We start from the raw sequence: 22,691 nt of genomic DNA on the forward strand, positions 1-22,691 counted from the left end.
TTCAAATTTCCCTATTTATCTTTGGAAATATTAGTGGAAAATCGAATTTCAATCAAGCATCCAGAAGATATCGTTTTGCTTGAAGATGGATAATAGTCTTCGCTTTCAAAGAGTTATACTCTCCCATTTTCTTTGACAATTTAATTATGTGTTTTTACATGTTTATTTTATATTAAATATGTAAAATATAAAAAATTGTCGTATTATAATTTTTGTGAACATGTCAAATGTAAAATATATATTTTAATTTTTATTAAAATTTTAAATTATATTATTATTTTTTATACCATATTTAAAATTATCAAAATCTAATTGCTGCTTTAAACAGCCCTATCTAACAGTCGTCGAAAATCCCCTTTACGCCGTTATAGCCTAAGGAGAGCTCCAAGTAAAACTTGACATGGGCCTTTCCTGGATCGCCCAATGGAAGCGAGTTATTAAGATGAAGAAAAGTTGTTTATGGCGGGCTTGGTCAAGGGATTGCAACAGGCTCAAATAAATCATGACCCTGTATCGTTTATAATTGTTAGAACCATATCCACAAAGAGTTTCAACATGGCCAAGAACGGAAGGACGCTTATGGGTTGGCTGGTGGAAGCTTCCTTTCAAGCTTCCCTTTCTAGAAAGTACAACGTTGCTGCGTTCATTACGACATGACATGTTCATAAATCACAAATAACTTAGCACACGAAGCAATGTCGTTTCCGACAACATGGGATGTCGTTACTTATATATCATTGGCCAACACATTTGTACGTGTAATGATCAAGAGCCATCGACCTCCGGTAATCATCTTTGAATATCTGTCTTTTAAGAGTGAGGTTCTCACAAAATACACGCCCTCTGGTTATTTCCTTTTTTGGCCGGTGGCTGACTGATTTCCCCCCTTTCCGGTTTATATCGATCTTCCCCTTCTTTACAAATCACCAATCATTTCTTAACCAGTTCATCTCACTTTCCAGAACATGTAAGTTCAAGAATCTTCTTTTTGTTTTCATTGCTCGTTGAATATGAATTTATAATGCTCATTTTCCCTGGAATCTGCTTGTTGTACAGCCTCCATCGTTTGTTGTTACGTTCATTTAGAGCTCTGAATTGATTCTTATGCCATAAAGGGTCATAGTTTTTTTTTTTATATATATATATAAAATTAAATATTTCAAAACAAGATTTATTTATTGTCATTTTTTGTGGATACCCTTTTGTTTATATAACTATAAGCTTTTCTTTTTTTTTTTTGAGAAATTTGTCATTAGTTTTATCTTGTTTTTGTTGTTCTTTTCTTTATCATGAGGCTAATTCGTTGTATTCGGGTTCCTAATTCTAATGCTAATAGCAGTGCCAAGAGAAGATCAATGGTAAAAGACACTGCATATTATGATATATTGGGTATCAATGTTGATGCATCCACAGCAGAAATCAAGAAGGCTTATTACCTCAAAGTAAGCTTCTCATTTCTCTCCATTATGTTTAGATTTGTGGGTTTTTTCAAATATGCATGATTTCAGAAACACATATGAGATTGCTACCTTACTTGAAGGGGAAAAGACTTTATCCTTCTGTCTGACAAGAATTAGGGTTGCATTTGTTCTTAGAAGTAGTTTTATATGTTGTTTTTGTTGATTTTGTTCTATAATTGTTTGTCAGCAATATCGTGAAGTACAAATGAACCTTATTCCGAGATTTTCAATCATAAAAAATACATCTTATAGTTCAATAAGGTTGGCCTTATGGTGTGCGTTGAAACCGTAACAAGAATAACATACTTGTGTAATGAAATATGTTGTACATTATATGATTCTTTTTTTTGGAATTTTTTAGGCAAGGATAGTTCACCCCGATAAAAATCACGGAGATCCAAAAGCTGACGAAAATTTTCAGGTAAGCAATCAGATTTAACACTCGAAATTTTCACCTTTTCAGTATGTTGCTAGTTTAGTCAAATCTTTGCAAATATAGTTTTGTAGATTCATAGAAAAATCTCCTTAAAAAATGAAGAGCCACCAGCAGGCACTGTTAGTTACTGAATCCTAAGCTCTATATACGTACCGCTGGTTTTTAACTACTTTAGAGTACTATTTGTATTGAGTTTGTCCTTTCCTTAATCTTATCTGCTCTAGTTGAAAGCCATAACAATGAAAACATATTCCATCATCTGCATTTTTTTATCATGTATTTGGTTCTTACATTCACTGTTTGATATATGTGAAGGCACTTGGTGAGGCTTATCAGGTTCTAAGTGATCCTGAAAAGCGTGAAGCATATGACAAGCATGGGAAAGCAGGAGTACAACCGTAAGTTTACATGCTATAAGTATGATTTTGAATAGTTCTCTTCTTATAAAGGAAAGTTATTTACCTCTTAGTTATTTTACTAAAGCACATGATTTTGAAAAGTACAAAAAACGTGTTCATAGATACTGCCATTAATCCTAAATAATGTTTTCCTTTTCGTACACAGGGACTCCATGTTGGATCCTTCAGCTGTTTTTGGGATGCTTTTTGGAAGTGAATTCTTTGAAGAATACGTTGGCCAACTAGCTCTGGCTTCTTTGTCATCTGTTGAATTAGAAGATGATTCACTAGATAAGGAAGCTCGTATGCAGAAAATTCATGAAAAGATGAACGTAAAACCCTATTCAGAAGTTTTATTTTCTAATGTTTTGCTTACAATTACACTTAAGTTTTTGCCTTTTCCCTTTTTAAACATGCAGGCATCTCAGAAAGAAAGGGAAGAAAAGCTTATCACAATACTAAAAAATCGCCTTGAGCCATTCGTTGATGGTCAAACTGATGAGTTCATTAATTGGGCAAATTCAGAAGCAAGTCGGCTTTCAAAAGCTGGTAGGTTTTATTTATATATGTTCTCATTGTGCTTCTTAAATATTACTATTGCCATTAACTTTGTATTTTCTACCACTTTCAGCTTTTGGTGAGGCTATGCTACATACCATTGGATACATTTACACGAGGAAAGCTGCGAGGGAACTCGGAAAAGACAGGCGTTATATGAGGGTACCCTTTTTAGCAGAATGGGTGCGAGATAAAGGGCACCGTATAAAATCACAAGTAATGGCAGCTTCAGGTACAAAATGCTGCAGTTAAAGATCTAGATCTTGTTTAATGGCCTTTCCATTTTAATTGAACTTCAAATTTCAAATGAAACTTGCAAGTATGTGCATGTCCTTGTAGGTGCTGTTAGTTTGATTCAAATACAAGATGAGCTGAAGAAAGTGAACCTGGGAGAAAACAAAGAAGAGAACATATTGAAAACGCTTGAAGATAAGAAGGATGCCATGCTTCAATACCTTTGGCAGATCAATGTGGTTGATATTGAGTCAACTTTATCTCACGTCTGCTTAGCAGTGAGTTAACACATTTTCTTTCTTACCTTTATCAGTGTGATTCATTTCAAAACTAACGCCTTTGTGGTGTGTGTGTGTATTCTTTTCATAGCATTCATCTAAAATGACACGCAATTTTTTCCCCTTCCCCTTCTATTGCTATGATGATTGGATTCGTATCAGAGGATAAAGCATTCTCATTACTTAGCTGGAAAATTACGCAGCCATGAAATATGTTCTCAATGAAGTCATTGACTTCATTTTTCCACCCTGCACTTAAAAAAATGGTCCAACCCACCTCTATAACATTTTGGTGGAGTTGTCACGCATGCCTTTCTTGGGTTGCCTTGCAACTCTTATGATCTTTTCCAGAATTTCAACTATCCTTTTATCTGCTGTACATGTAAGTTTGGTCTAGAAGCCGAATCAGATTCAACATAGAGTGATATTTTTCATTTTGAGGAAATTATTTAAATCTGTTCATCATCCAGGTACTCAAAGACCCTAGTGTATCGAAGGATGTTCTAGTTTTACGGGCAAAAGGATTGAGAAAACTTGGAGCAATTTTTCAAGTAAGCTTGTCTTTCCCTTCCACAAATTAATGAACCGTAGTCATTCCAAACAGTCTTGTAATTCAGCTTGATTTCGAGTTTTGTTTCAAATGGCATATGTTACAGGGGGAGGGGCACTTTCATTTATGTTTTTTGGTTCATACTGAACAGAATTTATCTTCCATTTTCAATTTCTCAGGGAGCAAAAGGTGCTTATAGTAGAGAAAACAGCTTGCGCCATGAAAATGACAAAGCGATAAGTGTTGGTACCTCGTCATAGTTGTCTTGATACTCGATGGATGTCCACTTCATTATTAATGCATGTGGTGTGTTAGAAGTAGTTGGGTTTTATTCTTGTCCAATTTGTCGAATTTTCGAAAGTAAGTTCATTATTGATGGTATTGATTCAACAGCATATTGAATTTCAGACAAGAATTAAGGTAGGAACCTTCGTGTATTCATCACTGCAGGATTAGTTTTATTGTTGTAGTAGACTGTATATGCTGATAGTGATTTAACCTACATCTATGAAGCATTTGGAAATTAAAGTAAGTTTTTCTGTGACAAAAGCATTTTAAATAAACTCTTGCAACTTCTATTTGCTGATCAACTTCATAATATAAACTTGCTCAGTTTTGTGTTACAAAAGCATACTAGGAACATTTGATGTTCTCTCAATTTCATGTTCTTGGGAGGATATTTTTGCACTTTCCCTTTGATGCTCAGGCACAAGTTGCCCCTAAAAAGGCATATATACACATCCATAGGTAATGGCAAAGCTTATCTCCAACGAGGTGGAAGAATAATTATATCGAAGGCAAAATTGGCACCAATTCCTTTGCGACCCTTTTGCAAATCATGCACCATGCAATAGTTAAATAAGACATTATCGTGTCAATAATCGTGTGATGCATTAATAAAGTGTTAGAATTTTAATTTCAGTAATCAACGAATATTTATTTAAGTATCATGATCCGCAATAATGTGCAAGACTAACTAGGGTGCTGCCGGTGGCACGAAGCTGATATCAGTAAGACAAGGGGGTGATTTTGGATTATAAAATCATGGGTCTGCCTACACCTAATAGTCATGTCTTTTGGGTTGGAATCGTGGACTTGTAACACTAACATGTCCTAGGGTTCCGTTTTACTGATTTTCAGAGTAAATATCAAAGGTTACAAAGTCACAAACTCTCCTGATTTTCCACTTCTTTTCCCTTAAAGACAAAGAATTTGTGCATTTTGATAAGATTCAAATATGAAGCCATAAATCTTTTAATCTTCTTTTAATTAGACAAGTAATTGAAGCTCAATTAGTCATACAAAAGGGAAAATGATGCAATGATGAAACAAAAAAGAAGAAAAATATTATCAGAAAAATTAGAAACCATTTCCAAAAGAAGGTGCCATAATATATGTTGGTATATACTCTCTCCAAGAGAATATAAAGAATAAATCTTTCCCAAATGCTTAAATGCAGCCTTCAGATGAACTAAACATCACGAACATATCTGATATCACACTGATCAGAATCCATTAAAGCAGCATGCCAGGAATTATGCAGAGATGATGTATACATGAACCCAACCTCCTTATTCCTTTGTTAATGTTATGTCAACCATGTCGTCCACAGAATCTTATTTTAATGGCATGGCCCAAGACCAGGAAACTCCCCCTATGCCCACACATTTTTCCCATGTTTCCCATTTTATCATTGTTGTTGCTCTTCAATTGTATCATGTCTCCAAGACAAAATACCACAAATCCACAGTAAAAAAAATCAAATTAAATGTTTTCTTCTTCTCTGATGAAAGAAATAAAGCTCAAATTTTCACCTGCTCAAAGATATTAACCAACCCCTTCTTCTTTCTTACTCGGAAGGGTTTCATTTTCTTTTTGCATAATATTTTTATTATCTACCATTTTCTCTGTTGATTCTTTTTATGATTTTTAAATAAGGGTGGGGAAGCAACTGCTGTCCATGAAAGGCTGCTTATAGCAAAAACCAAAGACTATGGAAGATATGATCCATTACCAGCTCTTGTCCGGCCTACCTTCAAGCTCATAAGTCATACCTAATTGATGATTTAGGTGCATGGTGCATGCAGCACTGAGTAAAGAGCGTGGCAGCTTCATCACTGTACTTCTTTTTTGTTAAAATAGATTTATTTTTTTCTTAATTTGTATGATTATTAACGGTAGAGTTTGAGATTTGCGTGTCTTTCAGCTGTCCGTATATGTCTTACATTTGAAGGAAAGTGAGCTTGAAGATTGTAATATAGACATGCAGTTGATCAAGAAGCAAAATTTGCTGCAAGTCAAAGCAAACTTCACATCACCATACTTCTTGCTTTCTCGTTTGCCTCAGTTTTTCTTGAAGAGAAAGCCGGTATAAAAGTAAAATCGAAAATCTTAAAGACTGGCCCCTTGGCAACCAAGATTGGGCCAAGTCGAAGCGGCTTTGTCAGATTGGGCCAACTTGAGCCTCCGCTGAGAATAATGCACGGTGGCGAACCCTTTCCATGTAAAGTTTCCCACTGCCCAACTTGATTACAGCAGTCTCATGTTTAATCCTTTATATAAATATATATATATATATTATTTGATATACTGTTAATGAAATTTTTAATTTTATAAATGAGTTAAAATAATAACACATATATCTTTTTTTAAATTATTTTTAAAAAATGTATACTAAGCTTAGCTTGTGAAATTAAAAAAAAAATTTCACTGTCAATATATTTGATAATTTCTCATATATATATATAATATTACTTTATAGATCAAAGACAAGTTTGTTTAATTGGCAAATTCATACATTTCCAATAATTTAGAAATGCAAAGTATTATAATTGGTTTATGCAATTAATTTAAGAAGTGATATTCAATAAATTTGAATTTAAATCTTAATATTTATATATTTTTTTAAATTGAAGAAATTATTTATTAAAATTTTCATTCTAAGAATTCTTGAAAAGAGTTACTATTGGTGGTCAAGATTAAATTTCAATTTGCTCATAAAATAATTTACAGACTTATTTCTACATAAAACATTATGAGATATTTACATGCAATCATTATGTCACCATGAGGGAATTTAAAGAATTCATCTTCCCTTATGAAAAATACATGTTTAATGAGACACATGACAATTTTCTTTCCTTATTTGTACAATTGCTTAAGGGCTAAGAAAAAAAAAAGATAGTTGCTCCCATGCTTGATTTTGGCATAGAAATTTGTTCATGAAGCCCCCACAAAAAACCCCATCAAAGTGACTTATGTCTTAGTTCATCAACATCTTACCCTTCGTTAAAAAGAAAAGAGTTGGATTTTACCTAATTTCGTTTGATTTTGATGTTTTAATTGTTGTTTGTAATAACATTGATAATGATTAGGTATCTCTTAATCAAGTTTAAACACCACACGCCACCTTTGTTTTTTCTTTTATTTTTTAAAATTCTTTATTAAAATGTCACTTTTTTCTTTTTTTTTTTATTTTTTAATCAATAAAAGTTTACGAATAAAAAAAAATTATCTCATTTTTAAAATTAGGACAAATCATCGACTCATAAAACATTTTTAAACTTATAAATCATTTATTGAAATTGTAAAAATTTGAATATGAATGTTTTGTATTCAAATATTAAATCTTAATTATATGTTCAAATCTGAATGTTTTGTATTTTTAACTAATTGTGTCAACTTTTATTGATATTTTTATCTTTAACATTATTTATTTGTTGACAAGGAAGATTTAATTTGAGTATAAAATTAGTTATAAATATTAAATTTAAATTTTAAAAATATTATACTAATAAATTAAATTAAAATTAAAATTAAAATTTTATTTTTATTTATTTAATTAAATGTAAGGATAGGTATGGTGCAAAATAAAAAAATTTATCATAAATAATACTACATTATCAACTTCTTTTGACTCCACAAATGTAACGAGCTGAACCACAGCATCAGCCATATTTATTTCCTTCTACATATTTTGTGCCGTTTACGTGTGCAACTCAAAGTCTTAAGCGTACTCCCCACCGAACGCAAAAATTTTCCATGACAGACGCATTTTCCGGTTGACAATTGTGCGTTGCGTTACACGTCCTAAACATTTCACCTAATAAAAATTTGTTAATCATTACGTGTCATTCCCACATATACTGAAAAATATTATATTTGATGTGGAACGTAAAATATATTAACTATTATTATCTTATTAATTTATAAAATTTATAAAATTAATTAATTAATTAATTAATTTTTATTTAAATATTTGTAATTATATTATATTAAAATACTTGTCAATATGTTAATCAGGATAATGAAGACCTTAAATGTTTGAGATAATTTATTTTAAAAGTTTAAACACAAACATTAATCTTAACAAAGAAAAAAAAAATTAATGTTTCTTTCATCTTATTTCTTCATTTGATAAAAAGAAAATAAAAAATTTTAATGGATTTGTATTTATTTTTAAATTCAAAATAAAGTATTTTATTTATAATTTTATCCTTAACTTTTTTTTTTTCATATCAAATGTAAAGAAATTTTTTTCTCATTTTATTTATTTATTTATTCACCTTTTTTTAAATTTGTTTTTAGAGTTAATATCATAAATAGTCCCTCAAATGTTTAGTGTAGATTTGAACTTTAAATATATCTAATATGATATTTAAAAATTTATTTATTCATCATAAATTATCATTTGAAATTAATCACATTAAATATGAGTATTACATTAATTAAGATATTAATAATTTAAATATTACATTAAAAAAATTTTAAATTTAAATATCATATTAAATATTTTGTTATAATTTATTAATTATTTATAATATTAATTTTTTTATCAAACAAATTGTAAGTGACAATCCTAAAAAAAAAAAAAATTGAATTTTCAAAAATAATGGTATGTGGTGAGTAAGGGTGAAAAAATTCAAGAAATTTGAAAAAAAATTTAAAAATATAATATTCAATTTGATTCAGATCGATTTTTTATTCAATTCAGATCAAATTTAAATATTAAATATATATATTAAGTTCAAATCGAATTTTAGATCAAAAGGTATCAAATAAAAAAAAATTGAACTGAATGATATATATTTATATTTTTAAAAAATAAAAATTTACTTAATTATATTAAAATTTTATATTAAAATATTATATACAAATTAAAAAAATTAAAAATCAATAAATTAAATCAAATTAAACTCATAAAATTCTATTATAGTAAAATTTGATTCAATTAAAATTACATAAAAATTTAATTTATATTTAGATCAAACTTTAAATTTTTATAATATTATATAATATTTAAAAAAATCAAATTAAATTTGGTCTAAATTAAATTGTTATCAACCCTACTAATGAGAGCGAAAGAATGTAGAACTTAACGAGTAAGAATAAGGTCTCCGTAAAGAATCTCTTTAGTAGAAAAAATAATTTAATAAAAAATTTTCATGATTATACCTTCGTGTGACGTGAAAAGCACGAGTATGCGTACTACGCACTCCGCGTACCTGATAAGTAACCAACCCTTTTGTTTTGGTTACCTCTATGGCTCTCTCTCTCTCTCTCTCTCTCTTTTTTTAACGCATAAGGTACAAGTTAAAATAAGCACGGAATCACTTGCTCTAATGTATCACACGGTTCAGCACAATTCTGTCAAAAGAACTTAACGGCCGATTCTAACGACGTTATAAAACCGTCTAAAACGACCTCACTCCTTCCCTCTTTTCTCCCTGAAACAAAAGAGAAAAAAATAAAGGAAAAGAAAGAACAAGCAGCCTTTTAGTCTCCTCTCCCTCTTTTTTTTCTCCATCTCTGAAAACACTCGGGTTTCTATTTTTGAATACGCTGTCGTTCCGGAGCTCAAATAGGTAGGTTCGAATCCGTCAAGTTCTGGTTTTACTTGTTCCGAGTTGTTTGTTAGTCATTCTATCTAAAGTACCCGAAAATCAATTTTTATTATAGTAATTTATAAAAAAATTTAACTTTCTTTTTATTTTTTTCCTGGAATATACATGTTTTAGATTTTGATTTTTTTTTACCGTGAGTTAATGTTTTCTAGGCATTTATTTCGGATCTCTTTTTGACGTGAATTCGATTTTGTTCGTTTTACTATATTTAGGGTTTTGAATTTTTTTTTCAAGTTAATTAATATTATTTTTGTATTTGGATTCACTCTTATTCAGTCCCTAAAGACTAGCTATTGATAGATGCTTGGTCTTTTCTAGCATTTTTTTTTTAAATTTCGGTTAATTGCTTTTATATTACGCTATTTTTTTTTTTTTGGCTTTCTCTTGAGTTTTGAGTGAGTTGATGTGGATACTGAGAGTGTTCTTCTGAGCCTACAAACTCTGTCACTTTGTTTCTCAACTTAGTTGTTAACTGATTAAAACCCATTTTACTACCAATAATGGTAATTTCTTTCTTTTTTTAAAATTTTTTTTGTAGGTTTTTTGGTTAATTTTGGTTTCTTTTCTCAAATTCTGTTGTTTTGACATCTAATTTAAATTTAATTATTAAGGATTAGGGTTAGGTTTTAAAATCAAGTGCAATGAATTTTACAAGTAGTATTTTATTTTCTATCATCTAATTTATTGCTTATTGATTTTTAATTTTTTTTTCTTTTTTTTTTTTTTAAATGTTAGTGAGCAAAGGAGTATAACACTGGCGGTTTTCTTCCAGGAGTAATGTTGATGATAGCGTGAATGATGGTTGTTTGAATACTGTTAGAGAATTAGATTGTGGTGTATTGGATCATGGGGGCTGCTTGTTGTGTTGCTGCTAGAGACAAAACTATAGTAAATGCATCAGGTAATGAGGCTTTACATAGGAATATAAGGTGTTCACCAACATGGAGTTTTCGTTGGGATAACCGAGGGCGTGTAGCGGGCGAAGACACTTCTGTTAGTTGGTTTTCGGATGCGATTAGTCGGAATGATGGATCAGAGATCAAATATGAATCTGCACGTGCATCAGTGGATGGAAGTCCGCCTGAGAGTTTTCAGTCTCGTACGTGGCAAAAGTCCCCAACTTCTGAAGGAACTGTTGGACAAGTGAGAACTCCTGCTTCAGGTAAACTCCTGGGATGCTGGTCATAGTGTGAATCATGCAATATTCAGAAATGTTTAAGTTAGTTTTGAACGTTAAACTAATTTTCCTCTTACTACTTTACCATATGGGAGCATAACTGAATTAGATTAGATGATAACTTGCAGTGAATGAAAAGGTACAAGGAATATAGGCATAGAATGGTGCTTCTGACCAAAAATAAGAACATTGATGGGCTCAAGCCCTTATATGTAGTGGAAGGGAGCAATAATGTATAAATTCAGTTAAAAATAACAAAATTTCTGAGTCTCTCTTTTCTAGATGCATGCTATTAATACTTTTAATTTTCTTAGGTTACTTCATTTGGTAATCTCCGGAAAATCTTGTTTAGTAAAATAGATGCATGCATAACTGGATTAACCTTGGCCTATTGGTTTGACGATCATGGTCCAATCAACTTTATAGGGCCATTGCTATTGGCCTTCCTTCCTTCCTTCCTTCTCCTTTGAGCAATCTTTTGCTTTTGGATGGTCCCACTCTACCTTGCTTATGTTACATAAACAGTGAGAGTAATATGTGAATGCTTTATCTTAATTCAGTTTGTGAATTTTCCAACAATTCTATGAACAAGCTTGATGGTTACCTTTTTTTGGAGTGGGGGGGGGGGGGGGGGTGCGCTAGGCCTGAGATTTGTTTCACTCGTCTCTTTGTTTGTGTTAATCTCATGGTTCTCATGGTAGAAGGAAACAGGTCTTCTATTAAATGTTGGCCATATCATTCTATCTTTTTGTTGGTTTTCAACCTTTAGATGCGAGAAAGATCCTTTAAAAAAATAAAAGGATGTAAGAAAGGACCTTTTGGAGTTGTTCTGTCTGACTTTCTTTTACATATATTATGCAGATCAATCTATTTCAAGAAATATCTCTATTGATGTGAACTTAGAGCAGGTAAAGTTCTTTCCTGTAGGACGTAGGTTCATGCCTTCCTCCTAGTTCCAACTCTGTGATAACTTCCCCATAATATGACATCCTTTTTGAAATCTGGATTGTTTTCCAGGTGAAGGCGTCAGTAGAATCCCCTGCTGCCTCATATCCATCTCCCTCTAAGTTATCACTTTCTTTGCCATCAGCTTCCTCCTTAGCAACATCCCCTTTGTCATCCCAGAGTCATGTGCATCCTACCAGTTCAACAACAACAAGGTGGCCTCTCAGATCTCCTGGACGTCATCTATTGCGTCAAGTATCTGATAACTGTATTTTGGGATTGAAGTCACCTAATAGATGCTCGGTTGGCGAGGAAAGGCTATCGATGCCTTCATGGAGCAATGAATCCACTGGGGGCTCTGGGGGTGGTTCTTCTGATGGTTGGTCTATGCATGCCTTTTCTGAACTTATGGCTACATCTCGTAGGGAAAGGTGGTCTTTTGATAATGACACATGGGGTTTTGATCGGGAGAAGATAAGCAAATCCAGTGGCCGAATCTCAGCTTCCCCCTCTGTTGATCTCCGAACATGTGGTGTTTGCTTAAAGCTATTATCAGAAAAATCTTTATGGAGCAGCCAAAAGATTATTATTAGCAATGATCTTTCTGTTGTTGCTGTTCTAACTTGTGGGCATGTTTACCATGCTGAATGCTTGGAAAATATGACCCCTGCAATCGACAAGTATGACCCTGCTTGCCCCATATGTACTTTGGGGGAGAAGAAGACACATAAATTATCTGCAAAAGCATTTAAAGCAGAAATAGATTTTAAGGCTAAAATCAACAAAATATCGAGGGGCTGGGTTGTTGATGGTGTTGATAGTTATATTGATGGTGATTCTGTTGTATTTAATCGTGTGAAAAGTACTGGACATGAAGGGAAGGCCTCCATTTTGAGCATGAAAAGCTCCATGGGCAGGCCTTTCCTGCGGAAGCACTTTTCTTTTGGATCAAAGGGAAGTAGGCCCCCTTCAGAGAATTGTTCTGCCAGGAAAAAGGGATTTTTCTGGACCAAATCTAGCAAGATGTGAACTTCATGTATGCTGTTAGGAGGTTAGTATCTCTTTGACTGATGTACTACTTTTTTCGTTACAGGCTGAGCTATATATTGAATTTACAAATAAAATCTGCGTTTCTTAGCTTAACGTCACAGTCGGGACCACAATCTGTCTTTGCTTTTGGCCTTTGCTAGAAGTAAACGGACTTTGATACCTCAAAATACACGAGCTATTTATCAAAATTTTCAAATCATTGGTTTCGCAGGACTCACTTTGATTTTTTTTTCCTGCTATACAGATATCGGTTTTGTTTTCCACTGCAGTCATGTTGGATATAGGGATTGCAGACAGTGCAGGATGTCATTCTTGAAGAATTCCTGACACCACCATTCTGAAGTTTCAACACAATTATCTTGTGGGACTCTCACTGTAAAGAAGAAAATGGAAATTACAGGTAAAAGAATAGCTAAACATGAAGAAAAAGTTTAAGGAATGAAAAAAAAAATAGTATAACATTAGTGATTGTATTCTTATTTTGTACAGATTGATCTGTTTCCTGCTTGGATTCATAGACCAATTGATTCATATGAAATTCTGTATGGCTAATTGACTCTGGATCTTCCGAGAAGCCAGTTATTTCTTTTTAGGGCTTTATGTTATTGGCTTTCCACGTTTTCCAATTGCCCTTGGTATCTATTAGGGTTAGCAACGGGTCGGGGTGACACGGGTTTTTGCTCACTTTGAATCTAATTTCAATTTTTTTAATTTTTTTCATATCCGAATTCGATCCGATCCAATAGCATATAAATTGTATTCGATCTGAAATTAATAAAATATTATTTTTTAAATATAAATATTTAAATATATAATTATATAAATATATAAATAAAAAATTAATTTAAAAAATTATTTTTATATAATATTGGATCGGATCAGGTTTATCTAAAATAAAAAATTCGATCCAACTTTTTAACATTATCCGACCTAAAACTTGATTTAAAAAAAAAAATTTAATCCTATGAGTTCGGATCGAAACTGTCGGAATGGGTTGGATTGTTTACCGTAGTATCTATTTATCCGTTTCATTCAACGTGCATCAAGGCAAGGCAGGGCAAGGCAAAGCATGCATATTTGTTTTGCTGAACAAATAGGTGATGAAAATATTTGATCTATTTCGACATTTTGAAGTAATTTGATCTTTTTGAGAGTTTCTACAACCTGTTTTGGTTAAAAGCATTTATTTTTTTATTTATCATTTTGATTTTAGCCAATTATGAAGGTAAATGTAACCAGAAATTAAACAGGGGATAAGAGTTTCAACTAGACTTAACAATTTGACATGATATGATTAGAAAATAATATAAATAAAAGATATGAAAATAATATTTTTTAAAATTTTAAAAAATAATAAATAAATTTAATAAAATTAAAAATTTATGGTTTATATTTTTAAATCAATACAATTATAATATGTAAAATACGAAAGAAAGTCAAATGTAATTTTAGCTATGAATCATTAACCTAATACCGAAGAGGCCACGACTAGACATGTTTTCGTCAAAGCGTGCAATTGTTTCTTATTGAATTGGGAGTGCCCGACGATTTTCGTATAGACGAGATGCATGATTGGGCAACAACCGACAGTAATAAACCGTCAAGTTCTCGGCATACTTCGCCTTGGAGACGAATTCGCTGTAATTTTGTCAAGTTAAAAGAGAAGAAATCATTGGGAGACAGGAAAGTTTATCCTATTGTCTTCTTTGATCCTGATCATCCAAATGTCACATCCATTTGTAACCCACTTAAACTACACGTGCCTCTTCAACCTCTCTAACGTGGCAAGATCTTGAATGTATCATTTGCAAACGCCTCGCCACCTGTAAAATACCCAAGTTTCATGCAAAAACGTAATCTTTGTCCACCAGCTGTGGCTTTTCCTTTTTAAGTCGCAGAGATTAGTCTCTTATCAAATACATCAACATCTCCAAGCCCCTTATTCTACTAGCTAGTCCACTACCGTCAAACTCTTTCAAGCTTCTTTCTTTTGCCTTTGCTGTCATCACTTATAATTTTAGGAAATGGCTGATTTAAGAGATGTTCATGTCAACCCCATTCAACTCACTGATGAGCATGGGAACCCAGTTCAATTGACTGACGAATATGGTAACCCCGTGCACGTTACCAAGCATCCAGTTATGAGTATGACCCAGACAGGTACGTATGATGGTCAGATGGGATATGAGACTGGTTCTGCCGCTGAGTACCAGCAGCAGCAGCTGCAGCGTCAACAGTATCGGCAGCATCAACAGCAGAAGGATCCACAGAGGCTGCATTACGAGGTTTCCAGCAGAGAAGAGATTCAGCGCTCCAACAACTCCAGCTCTAGCTCGGTAATGAAAAACCGCTTATATATATATATATATACATACATACATACATATATATATATATAAGGTGTTTGTCTTTAAGTCGTTTTTGTATAAAGTTAACTGCGTTTCTTCTTTGGTTTTGAATTGTTTCTGGGTTTTAGTCCGAGGATGACGAGATGGGTGGTAGAAGGAAGAAGAAAGGGCTGAAGGAGAAAATAAAGGAGAAACTAACAGGTGGAAAGCACAAGGAGGAGGAGCAATCACAGACCATAATAAACGCTGCCCAAACCACCATCACAACCGGCACCACCGCAACGCCGGGGCAGCACCACATTGAGCACGAGAAGAAGAGTATGATGGAGAAGATTAAGGAAAAATTACCTGGTCATCACAGCCACAGAAAATCTGTGTGAATGAAACATTGTTCCTTTAATTTTGATGTTCTGTTTTTTAATAACGTGACTTGAATTATGTGTTCTTGTGAATTTATTATGCGTGTGAAGTGTGATCTGTAATAAATATTTACTTTTTCTATTGTTTCTTTCTTTATAAATGCATTATTATCTAAATCTATTATTTATTCTTTTAATCATTGGTTAATATCGAAAAGGGTCAAAATCAATTAGAAAGCTCTCATGAAAATACTGAAATTATGCATACAGTTGATCTTAGGTCTTGGTTTATTTTATATGTTCCCATATTCCACAGGTGAAAATGCCATTATATGGCTGCCACTGTTATGCTTATGGCCTATTTGGTCTCTGGTTTTGTTGATCTTATTGTTGAGTCCTTTTCCTGAGGCTTGTAAATTTGTTGGTTTTCTGCAACTAACTTAAAATTCTCGGTTCATATCTTTCCTTGTACCAAATATGTAGTTGCAGAAGATAAGCATCAACTTCTTCGGCCAGAATAAACATGATAAGTTTATCTAACTAAGATTATAACCTCTCTATCAGCCACATGATTTCCAATATAGCTGTTGTAGAAGGTGCTGGGGATGTTATAACTGACTGGGAAAGTGATCAGTTTTACTGGGTGGCTTCTTCTGATTAGTCTATCATTCGCCCTTTTTAGCCTTTGACGTAGTAGCAGCTAGGGACAAACTGATGCACCAACAAGCTCTAGATGTGCTGAAGTTCTTTTCAAGAGAAGATGTATATGTCAAAGATATATGATGGAGGCTTGAGCTCCTATATTATTAAATATGGGTTAATGCAATTTTGACAACAAATAAGAGTTCAAGGGCCTAGGTAAGGAGAGAAGTAAAAAAAAGTGGCAACTAAATCTATTGCATATTGAGTTCTTTTTTCTCCTTAATAAAGTTGGGATTGATTTTTTTTATAAATGTGAAAATAAAAAAAGAATTACGGATGCGAAAATTTAATTAAATGTCACATTTTAAAAGTATGATTATGAATTAATTACATTGAACTTTGAGTTCAAAGTTGATATTGATTTTGATCTTTAGTTAATGCCACTTCATATTGCCATATGCATCAGCAATCATATTTTGTGTTGTAGATCATTTATATAAGCAATGGAATCGTAAGCCACTTTCTCATCATGCAAATTACAGTAGCATGTAAATTGTTTGAACTTTCTATGATGTGGGAATCCATTAGTTATGTCATGTTTATGGCTCACGATCGACTCCACCTTGGACGACTTTGGTTTGTGCCTTTTGGAACGAGTTGTTGTACAAGCGCATGATGCAGTCCTATATTTAGTGGCAACTGCTTCGATGTATACAAAGAATTTGGTCTACCTTTAAGAAATTTCCTTTTTTTTTTTTCCTAAAAGGATATAGTATTTTGAATTTTCAATGACAAGCTTTCAGCATTGGCAAATTGCAGAAGGCAGACTTGGGTTATGACTTGGGTCTGGAAATGTAATTTGGTTGGCTGTTCCCAGAAAGCATAGATAAAACAACAAAGATTAAGTTTACTATTAGTTTTTTTTTTGGTAAGTTTTAAAATGGTGGCGAAAATAGTATCACCAATATGGGAAGTGGAACATCAGTAATTTATAGTGTGATTGAATTGAAGGGAGAAGAAGGAAAAGAAAGGAAAGTAAAAGAACGTAAAGGAAACAAAATTCTTCTTTTTTGTTTGGATAAATTTTTAATTTAAAAAAATGTAAAAATTAAATAACTTTTAGTTTTTTTTATAAATTTAATTTTTTTAATATCTTAATTTGAAAGAAAAGTTAAAAAAATGAAAGTTGAAAAATATATTTTTTTATAAAAAGATTATTATGTTCATCTTTTTATTAATATTAAAAACTTAATAAAAACCTTAAACAGATCATAATTATCATGTAATTCTATCAAAATTATTTTTTTCAAGTAAGTTTCACATATCTCTTTTAATATAAATTTTTTTTATAATTTTTGGTGATTTGATTTTGATGAATGATTGAATAAGAATAAGTATATTTTTTAAGTTTATGAGATAACAGAATAGTTCAAAATTTATCAATACTTGTTTGTAAAATACCTTCTTATTTCATTTTATTAAAAACTATTGGTATAACAGCAATTATGATGTCAGACAAGATAGTAAACATATCATGATTTAAAAATATTTTAAAATCATTGATAATAAAATATTATAATTAAAAAAAATTATTATAATGAATCATTTTTTTATTTTTTTCACTCTTTATTCAAATAATAATCATTAAAATTTTTTTTATTAATTTTAATTATTCAAATAAAGATTACATGTTTTTTTTTAAATTTTTTTTATATTTATCCAAACATAATTATTTAAGTTATTTAAGTTATCTTTTTTTTCAACAGGGACCTTTTCTAAGTTTACTATTAATTGTCATCTTATTAGGATTAGCACTTAAAAGGTTGTCGGTTCAAATGAATTTATTCACGTGATATTTTTTTAATGAGATAAATGTAAATAATAGGATAAGAGAATTTTAAAGATAAATTAGAAATTAAAAAAAAAAAAAAAAAAAAAACAGCGACAGCAACAAAGGCTAAACACATAGTAGTTTTCAGTGTAGTTGAAGCAGAATTTAAAGTCCTCCCTTTTCCTTTGCTCTTCTCCTCTCGCCTTCCCGCATATTTTATAAACCCCTCTTCCTTCCAAATGTTCTCCCAATCCCAATCCCATTTCCTTTCTACAACTCCCTCCAAATCCCACCCTTTCTCTCGTGCCTCTTTCTTTACCAGAACAAGTCCCTTCCTCTCATTTCCTTCCTTCAAAAGCCCCCTGATTTCTCTCCAAACAAAACCCATGACTTCCATCTCCCAACTTTCTAACCATGCCGACTATTTATCGTTAAACGACACCCAACTCGACCGTTTTGTCGACGTCGGCAACAAGCTCGCTGATGCCGCCGGCGATGTCATTCGCAACTATTTTCGAAAGAAATTCGAGATTCTTGATAAGGAAGATTTGAGTCCGGTAACAATTGCTGACCAAGCAGCTGAGGAATCTATGGTTTCGATTATATTGGAGAATTTTCCCTCTCATGCAATGTGAGTTATGGGTCTTTGTATTATCGTTTTGGAGTCATAAAGTTTTGTTTTTTTGCTGAGAATTGTCAGAGTTGTAATTGTAGTTTTGGAGAGGAAAAAGGCTGGAGATGTAAAGAGAAATCTACAGATTATGTTTGGGTTTTAGACCCAATTGATGGCACAAAAAGTTTCATAACTGGTATTTTATTTCTTTCTATTTTTCATTTGAAGTATTATTATATTAGTTTCCCTGTTGAATATTTGCCTAAAATAAGTGTGTGCTTCTCAATTTCCAGGAAAGCCTGTGTTCGGTACTCTTATTGCTTTACTGAAGGAAGGTAAACCAGTAAGTTTCACCTATACCTTCTGTAATACTCTGTGGCTTATGCTAATAGTTGTTTAAATTTTGATTTCTGGGAAAAATGATGCATTTTCTCTCCCATGAGGGAGCAATCTTAGCGTGCTTGGCATTGACTGAAGGCCTGATTAGTAATGAAAGTCGTCGTCATCATAACAAAACCAGTTTGCAGCATTGTCCTATGAGCTCACGCAAAGCTGAATCATGTGACTTAAAATATAATGCGTTCGTTGTTTTTAGTTTTACCAGCTGGCTTGAATATCTCTACATTTTTGTTGTTTTTTTATAGGTTAACTATTGTCTGTGAGTGTACGATATCTATCAGTTCTTAATTTTGCTTTGGATTGTTTGTGCCTTTCTTGGAGAACATCTTCAAATCTTAAATCATGTTTACTTGTATAAGAGTAGAAGCATATTTTGACCTTCAGTTATGTTGATGAAAACTGCATTACAAGTTCTATTCAATTGACCATTTTTTTAATCTTTTCTATTTTTCTAGATTCTTGGTATAATTGATCAGCCTGTACTTAGAGAAAGATGGATTGGCATAAGTGGAAGGAAAAGTACATTGAATGGACAAGAAGTGGCTACACGAACTTGTATGGAACTGTCACGAGCATATTTGTATGTTTTCCTTGTATTTGACTAGTTCTTCCTTAACAAAGTCATGTCCAACGTTTATATGATAGAGTTTTCTGAAACACCCGAGTCTCTGAGGAGATTCCTTTCTGGCATGTAGTGTGTGGGTGTGTTTGAGGTGATGACTGGGGGATATGGAAAGGTTTGGGTTAGTTTTAACAGCTCTCAAATGCAATGACTAGAATAGTAGAATGTGAAAAGTTGAAGATTTCAGCTATAACTTCAAAAGGTTGGGGAAATTAATTGTAATACAGGAAGTAAACCGAGTGATCTTAATTTAAAGTATATTGGCATTTATTGCTAGAGTAATAAATACATGCATACAAGTCCCGTTTATAGCAGTAAGCTGATATCTGTTTACCTTCTTTTTCCTCAAGTTTTAACCTTTTCTTTATTTGTTTAGGTACACAACAAGTCCACATCTGTTCAATGGAGATGCTGAAGAGGCATTTGCCCGAGTTAGAGATAAGGTAATGAATTTCTATTTCATGTGGATTGGGTAATGTCTTGTGCAAATTTACCCTTTAGTTGATATAAGATAAATCACAAAATGACTCATATCCCATTACATATTTATTTGATGCTTATCCTGTCATGCGTTAAAGACCTATGGATTTTGTCCTCATATGCATCAAAAAGTTGAAAATATTTAACATAATCAAGGGGCAAAGCGTAGTTAATTAAGAATGAAATCTAATACTATACAAAATCAGAGGCTTTGAAGAATCAGGTTTGGCTTGATTTTCAATGTTCAATTACCACAGAATTGAGGATACCAACTTCCTTCTATTTGTAAATCATTCTGTAATGTTGCATGTTAACCTATAAAAGTTGTTTTATGAATGCTCGGTCTTGGATGTTTTAGTGACTCCTGTATTTCCATACTCTTTATCAATATTGATCTGATTTTTTTTTTTTTTTTTGGATCAGATAGGCTTGTTTGTCCTAGTCCTCAGTTTGTTTTCTTTTGACTTCTCTCATTTCAACAGGTCAAAGTTCCATTATATGGCTGTGACTGCTACGCTTATGCCCTCTTGGCTTCTGGTTATGTGGATCTTGTCATTGAGTCTGGTCTTCGGGTATGCATTTCTTATTCTGTAAAGATAAGGGACTGCCATTTGCAATCTAATTGTGGATGGCTTGTTTTGTCGACATGAGGAGCATACTAGTAATTACTATGCTATGTTTTTCTAATTACGATGGTAACCTCTTTTTCAGCCATACGATTTCCTTGCACTTATACCTGTTATAGAGGGTGCTGGGGGTGTTATAACTGACTGGAATGGGCATCAGCTTGACTGGAAAGCTTCTTCAGATTCACGCCCAACAAGTATGCCCAAGCTCTCGAATTTTTTTTTTGTTTAATGCAAGTCAAGTCTTGAATCAAGTAGTTAATTTTAAATCTAACATTTTCCAACTTTTGGCTGATATAGTTTTTTGCTCATCTTCTAGGCTTTAATGTAGTGGCAGCCGGAGACAAACAGATTCACCAACAAGCTTTAGATGTCCTGCAATGGCGTTGAAGATATTTTATGCGTTTAACTCTTAACTTCCATACAGATGGTAAATTTCTTGAGCTCCTCTGTTTGAGTTCTGGTATCATTTTAAGAACAACTGGCTCAAGAAACCAACCGATGAGATGTATTGATGAAGCTGGTGAATAAAAATAATTGAGATTCCTATGTTGTACACCAGGAAAATCTTTATTTATTGGATATTAAAATTTTGTTTTTCTAGATGCGTCAGTGCAAGATTACTATGAATCCAAAGATAAAGAATGGCAATAAGACCAGCTGTGACAGTTTTGCCTTTATCATCATTGGCCCCCAAAGAAAAATAATTCGTTGGCTTTCCATTGTCTTCTCGTTAATGGAACGCATAGAAAATTAATTTACATGTGCCGGGCTCCTGAGGGTAATCTTGAAAGAACAAGAGATGAAAGAGAGTGGTTAGATACTAAGACAGAGAGTGTTTTCTATATTTGCATTCTGAACGTGTAAGTTAGAGATTAAAACGAGAAAGGTTAGAGAAAAGTAAAAGGTTTGGACAAGATGAAATCTGGAATGATAATACTTAAATATTCATATTTAAATATAAGAGATAGGAGATCAATAAGAGATAATAATAATATAATCGAATTGATGTGGCATTGGATGTATTAAGTTGATTTGATATGTTAGATTAGCTCAAATATTTGAAATGCTTTTTCTGTTAAGAAAAAAAACATTATAATATCTTTTTTATTACTAAATACTTTTAACAAAATTTTTTAATTTTGAAAATATATTTAAAATTAAAAATTTTAATTAGATTTCATTATATAATTTATTGAAAGTGTATAATATTCAGTACCTTAAACATAAATCCAACTATTTTCAAATTATTTTGATTTAAAGGATATCTTTCAAATTTAACACCAGTCACTACGCATGAAACTGCAAGTTTGCTGCCTGTCCATATTCTAGGCATGAAAAACTTTCCATATGTCTGAATAAATTAATAAAAGTTATTTCTTGCAGGAAAGCAGCGACAGAATCCTACCTTTTTTCTGGGAATAACTTGACTCCCCAATTATTGCTGCTCTCAGTCTCATTATTACTAGTACGTTGTTAGAAAAACAAGCTTATTCTTCATGCATTTTATGACTAAATGTCAGTGTCGACGATGAGAAGATTTTAAAAATAAAAAATAAAACAAAATTTTTGTGTATTTATTTTTTTAATTTATAAAAATTCATGTTTGCTCATCAAAGAAAAGATACAGTATGATTCACTAATGTTGTCATGCCCATTTTCAAATATTTATTTGGACGTGCTTGGAGTTAAGTTGATGCCAGTCATGGCACCTCACGCCCTGAAGAAAATAAGCTGTAACAGTACTGTTTGACGACATTTTATGCTAGCAGTCGGAAAATT

At 32.3% G+C, this 22,691-nt stretch overlaps 4 protein-coding genes across 13 annotated transcripts; all 4 read left to right on the forward strand.

Moving 5' to 3' along the window:
- The first annotated feature begins 715 nt into the window (after window positions 1-715).
- Window positions 716-4,446, forward strand: LOC111298722 (chaperone protein dnaJ 10-like). 5 transcript variants are annotated; one of them, XR_016328501.1, is made up of 11 exons: window positions 716-967; window positions 1,340-1,442; window positions 1,822-1,881; window positions 2,212-2,294; window positions 2,461-2,626; window positions 2,714-2,843; window positions 2,926-3,084; window positions 3,192-3,364; window positions 3,456-3,746; window positions 3,835-3,915; window positions 4,094-4,152. XR_016328501.1 is itself a non-coding variant. In XM_022893451.2 (10 exons), the coding sequence occupies exons 2-10, from the start codon at window positions 1,356-1,358 to the stop codon at window positions 4,172-4,174; spliced, it is 1,020 nt and encodes a 339-aa protein (XP_022749186.2). In that variant the 5' UTR covers window positions 718-967; window positions 1,337-1,355; the 3' UTR covers window positions 4,175-4,446. The 5 variants fall into 5 exon arrangements, 3 of the variants coding, with proteins under 3 accessions (XP_089601160.1, XP_022749186.2, XP_089601159.1); XR_016328502.1 differs by having other exon boundaries at window positions 717-967; window positions 3,527-3,746; XM_022893451.2 differs by lacking the exon at window positions 3,456-3,746 and having other exon boundaries at window positions 718-967; window positions 1,337-1,442; window positions 4,094-4,446.
- A 5,121-nt stretch (window positions 4,447-9,567) lies between these two features.
- Window positions 9,568-13,581, forward strand: LOC111296987 (uncharacterized). Of its 4 annotated transcripts, none has more exons than XM_022891516.2 (5): window positions 9,568-9,782; window positions 10,553-10,979; window positions 11,856-11,902; window positions 12,012-12,990; window positions 13,234-13,581. In XM_022891516.2, the coding sequence occupies exons 2-4, from the start codon at window positions 10,664-10,666 to the stop codon at window positions 12,966-12,968; spliced, it is 1,320 nt and encodes a 439-aa protein (XP_022747251.1). In that variant the 5' UTR covers window positions 9,568-9,782; window positions 10,553-10,663; the 3' UTR covers window positions 12,969-12,990; window positions 13,234-13,581. The 4 variants fall into 4 exon arrangements, with proteins under 4 accessions (XP_022747251.1, XP_022747271.1, XP_022747265.1 ...); XM_022891536.2 differs by having other exon boundaries at window positions 10,590-10,979; XM_022891530.2 differs by having other exon boundaries at window positions 9,568-9,778; window positions 10,590-10,979.
- A 1,317-nt stretch (window positions 13,582-14,898) lies between these two features.
- Window positions 14,899-15,838, forward strand: LOC111298410 (uncharacterized). The gene is made up of 2 exons (XM_022893126.2): window positions 14,899-15,325; window positions 15,466-15,838. Exons 1-2 carry the CDS (start codon window positions 15,014-15,016, stop codon window positions 15,715-15,717), a joined length of 564 nt encoding a protein of 187 aa, XP_022748861.2. The 5' UTR covers window positions 14,899-15,013; the 3' UTR covers window positions 15,718-15,838.
- Window positions 15,839-18,306: 2,468 nt separating this feature from the next.
- On the forward strand, window positions 18,307-22,479 carry IMPL2 (inositol monophosphatase family protein). 3 transcript variants are annotated; one of them, XR_016328772.1, is made up of 9 exons: window positions 18,307-18,800; window positions 18,884-18,978; window positions 19,076-19,125; window positions 19,637-19,736; window positions 20,180-20,246; window positions 20,766-20,855; window positions 20,995-21,106; window positions 21,229-21,339; window positions 22,296-22,479. XR_016328772.1 is itself a non-coding variant. In XM_022891552.2 (9 exons), exons 1-8 carry the CDS (start codon window positions 18,409-18,411, stop codon window positions 21,297-21,299), a joined length of 1,002 nt encoding a protein of 333 aa, XP_022747287.1. In that variant the 5' UTR covers window positions 18,311-18,408; the 3' UTR covers window positions 21,300-21,339; window positions 22,296-22,479. The 3 variants fall into 3 exon arrangements, 2 of the variants coding, with proteins under 2 accessions (XP_022747287.1, XP_089601676.1); XM_022891552.2 differs by having other exon boundaries at window positions 18,311-18,800; window positions 19,637-19,761; XM_089745550.1 differs by lacking the exon at window positions 22,296-22,479 and having other exon boundaries at window positions 18,311-18,800; window positions 19,637-19,761; window positions 21,229-21,512.
- The last annotated feature ends 212 nt before the right edge of the window (window positions 22,480-22,691 follow it).

Source organism: Durio zibethinus, chromosome 16, assembly GCF_047325235.1.
Source record: "Durio zibethinus cultivar Kanyao isolate XHJ-2024 chromosome 16, ASM4732523v1, whole genome shotgun sequence".
NCBI lineage: Eukaryota > Viridiplantae > Streptophyta > Magnoliopsida > Malvales > Malvaceae > Durio > Durio zibethinus.

Bases quoted from the DNA above. Each gene is read 5' to 3' on its own strand.
- LOC111298722 (XM_022893451.2), top strand. From the start codon at position 1,356: ATGGTAAAAGACACTGCATATTATGATATATTGGGTATCAATGTTGAT. The intron at 1,443-1,821 runs GTAAGCTTCTCA...GGAATTTTTTAG, and splicing joins AGAAGGCTTATTACCTCAAA to GCAAGGATAGTTCACCCCGA. The intron at 2,295-2,460 runs GTAAGTTTACAT...TTTCGTACACAG, and splicing joins GGGAAAGCAGGAGTACAACC to GGACTCCATGTTGGATCCTT.
- LOC111296987 (XM_022891516.2), top strand. From the start codon at position 10,664: ATGGGGGCTGCTTGTTGTGTTGCTGCTAGAGACAAAACTATAGTAAAT. The intron at 10,980-11,855 runs GTAAACTCCTGG...TATATTATGCAG, and splicing joins AGTGAGAACTCCTGCTTCAG to ATCAATCTATTTCAAGAAAT. The intron at 11,903-12,011 runs GTAAAGTTCTTT...ATTGTTTTCCAG, and splicing joins TTGATGTGAACTTAGAGCAG to GTGAAGGCGTCAGTAGAATC.
- LOC111298410 (XM_022893126.2), top strand. From the start codon at position 15,014: ATGGCTGATTTAAGAGATGTTCATGTCAACCCCATTCAACTCACTGAT. The intron at 15,326-15,465 runs GTAATGAAAAAC...TCTGGGTTTTAG, and splicing joins ACAACTCCAGCTCTAGCTCG to TCCGAGGATGACGAGATGGG.
- IMPL2 (XM_022891552.2), top strand. From the start codon at position 18,409: ATGTTCTCCCAATCCCAATCCCATTTCCTTTCTACAACTCCCTCCAAA. The intron at 18,979-19,075 runs GTATTTTATTTC...CTCAATTTCCAG, and splicing joins CACAAAAAGTTTCATAACTG to GAAAGCCTGTGTTCGGTACT. The intron at 19,762-20,179 runs GTATGTTTTCCT...TTATTTGTTTAG, and splicing joins GAACTGTCACGAGCATATTT to GTACACAACAAGTCCACATC.